This window comes from Phaethon lepturus, unplaced genomic scaffold (assembly GCF_000687285.1).
Source record: "Phaethon lepturus isolate BGI_N335 unplaced genomic scaffold, ASM68728v1 scaffold5013, whole genome shotgun sequence".
NCBI lineage: Eukaryota > Metazoa > Chordata > Aves > Phaethontiformes > Phaethontidae > Phaethon > Phaethon lepturus.
This window is the reverse complement of record NW_010531129.1, coordinates 33,570-36,961: the sequence shown is the minus strand read 5'-3', so window position 1 is coordinate 36,961 and position 3,392 is coordinate 33,570. Positions and strand designations below refer to the sequence as shown.

At 35.0% G+C, this 3,392-nt stretch overlaps 1 protein-coding gene across 1 annotated transcript in view; it reads left to right on the top strand.

Annotated features, from left to right (window-relative positions):
* Positions 1-250: 250 nt before the first annotated feature.
* The window catches only part of LOC104618762 (DNA excision repair protein ERCC-8-like), a gene marked incomplete at its 5' end in the record, with an annotated part of 12,471 nt that continues 9,329 nt past the window's right edge, over positions 251-3,392 (top strand). Inside the window, one exon of the mRNA XM_010284442.1 lies at positions 251-375. Within this exon, the coding sequence (XP_010282744.1) occupies positions 251-375 (125 nt within the window). The remainder of the gene's footprint in view (positions 376-3,392) is intronic.

Sequence of the window (3,392 nt, the reverse complement as noted above, 5' to 3'; positions counted from 1 at the left end):
TAGTGGTGCACTCAACTCCTGCATCCAGATCGTAGATAAATATATTGAACAGCACTGGCCCTGGAATTGACCCCTGAGGAGCACTGCTGGTCATCAGCCCGATGCTTTTAAAAACTAAGTGTTAAATTATTAATTTACTGATATGTTAGCATTTAAACAGCACTTTCAGTACTATACATTGAAATAAAAATGTGTATACAAAAGCAGTAATTCTTCTGTAGAAATCTGAACCAGCTGTCTTTTCTGACAGCAAACACTGCTCATAATGGGAGAGTTAATGGTTTATGCTATACGAATGATGGACTTCATCTATTGACCATTGGTACAGATGATCGGATGCGACTCTGGAACAGTTCCACTGGAGAAAACACGTTAGTAAGTTTTCAAGGATCTTGAGTTATGTTTTTACATGCACTTAATTTTAGAAGACTTAGAATTTGTGCAATTGTCATTACAACTTTGGATATTTATTCATTTTCGTAAAAGATATAGCTGCTTAATCTCATCGTTAGAAGAATTTGTGAGCATTTTTTTCCCAGATTTCTTATTTCTACTTATTATAAAAAAAGAGTATGAAGAAGCCTGGATCTACTTAAAGATTGAATATTGTAACTTTAAGTTCATTCAGTAGTGAGCATAGCTGAAAACACTTCAGACAGTAATGAAAACCTTAATACGCAGTGATTGTTGGTAGAAATTTTTTTTTTTTTAATTATTAGTTGTTAGCATTCTATCCACAGGGCAGTTGTCCATACCTGAGAGTTTCACTGATTGACTGCCTGGCTTTCTTGCAACCTTTTTTGTGTTTGTGTGGAATCTTTCTTGTGGAGTCGTTATAGCAGTGTTAAAAATATCTATCCCTCTACATTTGCATTGCAACCAAATGGGGTGGGGGCAAATTAAATCTCTACTGCTGCTTCAGTCCTTTCTATGGCTTGTTTTTTTGCTGAAAGTTCCTGGTTTAATTTTCCTTTAATTTCCTTTCTGTTCAGTAAACAAAATTGTTTCTTATAATTATTTTGAGAGAAGGACATACTAGGTAAAGTAACTTTCCATGGGATTTTAGCCAGTTGTGATTATGGCCTGTCATTGCTATCAGGAAAGGAGGAAAATTTACTCTACCTTAGAAATCTTCTACTGCTTAGTTTCAGAACATAACAAAAAGGATTCCGTATAGACATTTAAATGAAAGGACTTTTCTATCTCCATGCTACCCATATTTGTCAGCTTCTTCTCAGCACTTCATATAAAGACATCTTTCTGTCTTCAAATCATCATCACTAAAGTAGATAATACAGTTTGTTCACCCTCCCATCACCAGCTGGATCACTGTTTTCTGTTTTTCTGTGCTTGTTAGTTCATTGACTTGTTTCATAGGCTATTTTACAATTTTCTTATTTGGTGTGGAATAGCTTGACCCTGCCTTGCTTGTTCAAGTGCAGAATTATATTGTCCAGAGTACTGTATTTTCACACACTGCCAAGAGGTATTGCTTAAAATAATTTTAAGGCACCAGCAGACAAATAAATGCATATACAGGTAATACAATTTCACACCATAGTCCCTTCATTTCCCTTACTAGCCAGTCCTTTTGATCTGCAGGATTTTTTTTCTGTTCTTTTCAAAAGGTATAGATATTAAGCCATGCATATGAATTTTTTTTTAGAAATGAGCCACATTTGGGACCTAGATGATTGTTTCTGTTAGTAAGAGAAATGAATGTTGGAGGCGTATGCATCTTGCATACGTCTTTTGTCACAAAAAGGAATAGAAAGTCCCAATTCACTGAGTATAGGAAGAATCAAACAGAAGGAAGCAGGTTTTCTGTTTGTGTGCTGAAAAGACAACGGCAGTTTTTAAGATCTTTCTTCAGTTCTTGTTTTGACAGCATCCTTTCCTTTAGTTGCTCCTCTATCAGGCAAGAACATTTACACTGAGTGTATCCATTTAATTTACTTTCCCCAGCATCCACTCCTCTCTTTCATTGTATGTGCCTTTGTTATGAGCAGTGTTCTTGCTTGGGAGTTTTTACTGTTACAGCTCACATGCTGTGTAAAGGAGTTTAATTGCTCTTTATCAGCAGGGTAATATGCCTCTTAAAACAACTAGCATTAACAAGACTTAACACAGTCAATATTTACAAATACCGTCTTACAAAATGAGCAGTTTTATCTACAAGCTCCACATCGCATGGAAAATATCCTCTCACTATGAAAAAATACCAACCTACTTGTATGCTAATCAAATTCTCTCTTGTATACATTTTTATGATGACCGGGGGAGACTTTCTCAGGACTCCTTTTTGTTATATGTTTCATACATAAGTGCTCTTTGCTATGAAAAAGCGTAGTTTAAAAATAGAGCAACAAGTAGTCTTCTTCCTTGCCTGGTTCACACTGACCGATGCTTGTATTTGCCTCAAACTTTGGACTCAGGCAATTGATGTAGAATGGATCAAGAATCTGACAAAGCAAGACATTGGTTTTAGAATATTTACCTGCTAAACTTTACAAAGCTGTTAGCTTATAGTCAAAAGATTTCACACCTAGGATTATGTGGGTTTTTTTAACTATAGGACATAAGATTTAGGTAGGAAGCTTTAAAATTAACCCAGAGAGCTTTGCTAACATTGTATGTTTAAGTGAATCTCTGTTTTTCAGCAGAAATTAAGAGCATAGGTTCTAGGACAATACTATTTGAAAACATTAATGAACTTAAATTTAAAATACTGTTGTTTTTATTAGAAAAAATACTTCTTTTAAATCATAAAACAATGTGTGAATTTCAGGTGATTGTAGTGGACTTTTCCCTCTTAATGAAAAAAAAAAAGTGTTTTTTTGGTCAAAATTCTAATGCTTTGTTTAATTAAGTTTGTTTAGAGGTAAGCTATACTGTTCCCATGAATATATTTCTGTATTTTCTCATTAATACACTTTTGATGTCTGATAGGACCTAGCATGTTTGGAAATTTCCCACTTTTCAACCTTTGGTGAGATTTTTATCTGTATAGGACTTGTCAAGCACTTGAAACGTGCAGACACTAATAAGCTGTACTACTTATACTATTTTTATTTGAAAGGCTTCCTCACGTGTCACAAGCCAGGTCTTAGAAATGTAGCATTTGCTTCTATCCCAGCAGTCCTTATGGGATGAGTATTGAATTTCTCACCAGTGGTGATTTAGCTTTGGTTAGAAGGTAGGCTTTTTTGTCACTCTCAACTACTCCATAATAATTTAGCAAGTGATTCTTGATTTGTTTCTTCTTCGTGAGTCTCCCTCTTCTAATCCCTTTACTTTGCCCTTTACTTATGCTATACTTCTGCTTGCCCTTCAGTTGTTTTCATACCACCTATTCATCTCCTACTGTTTCTTGATAACTCATGAGGCAGAGA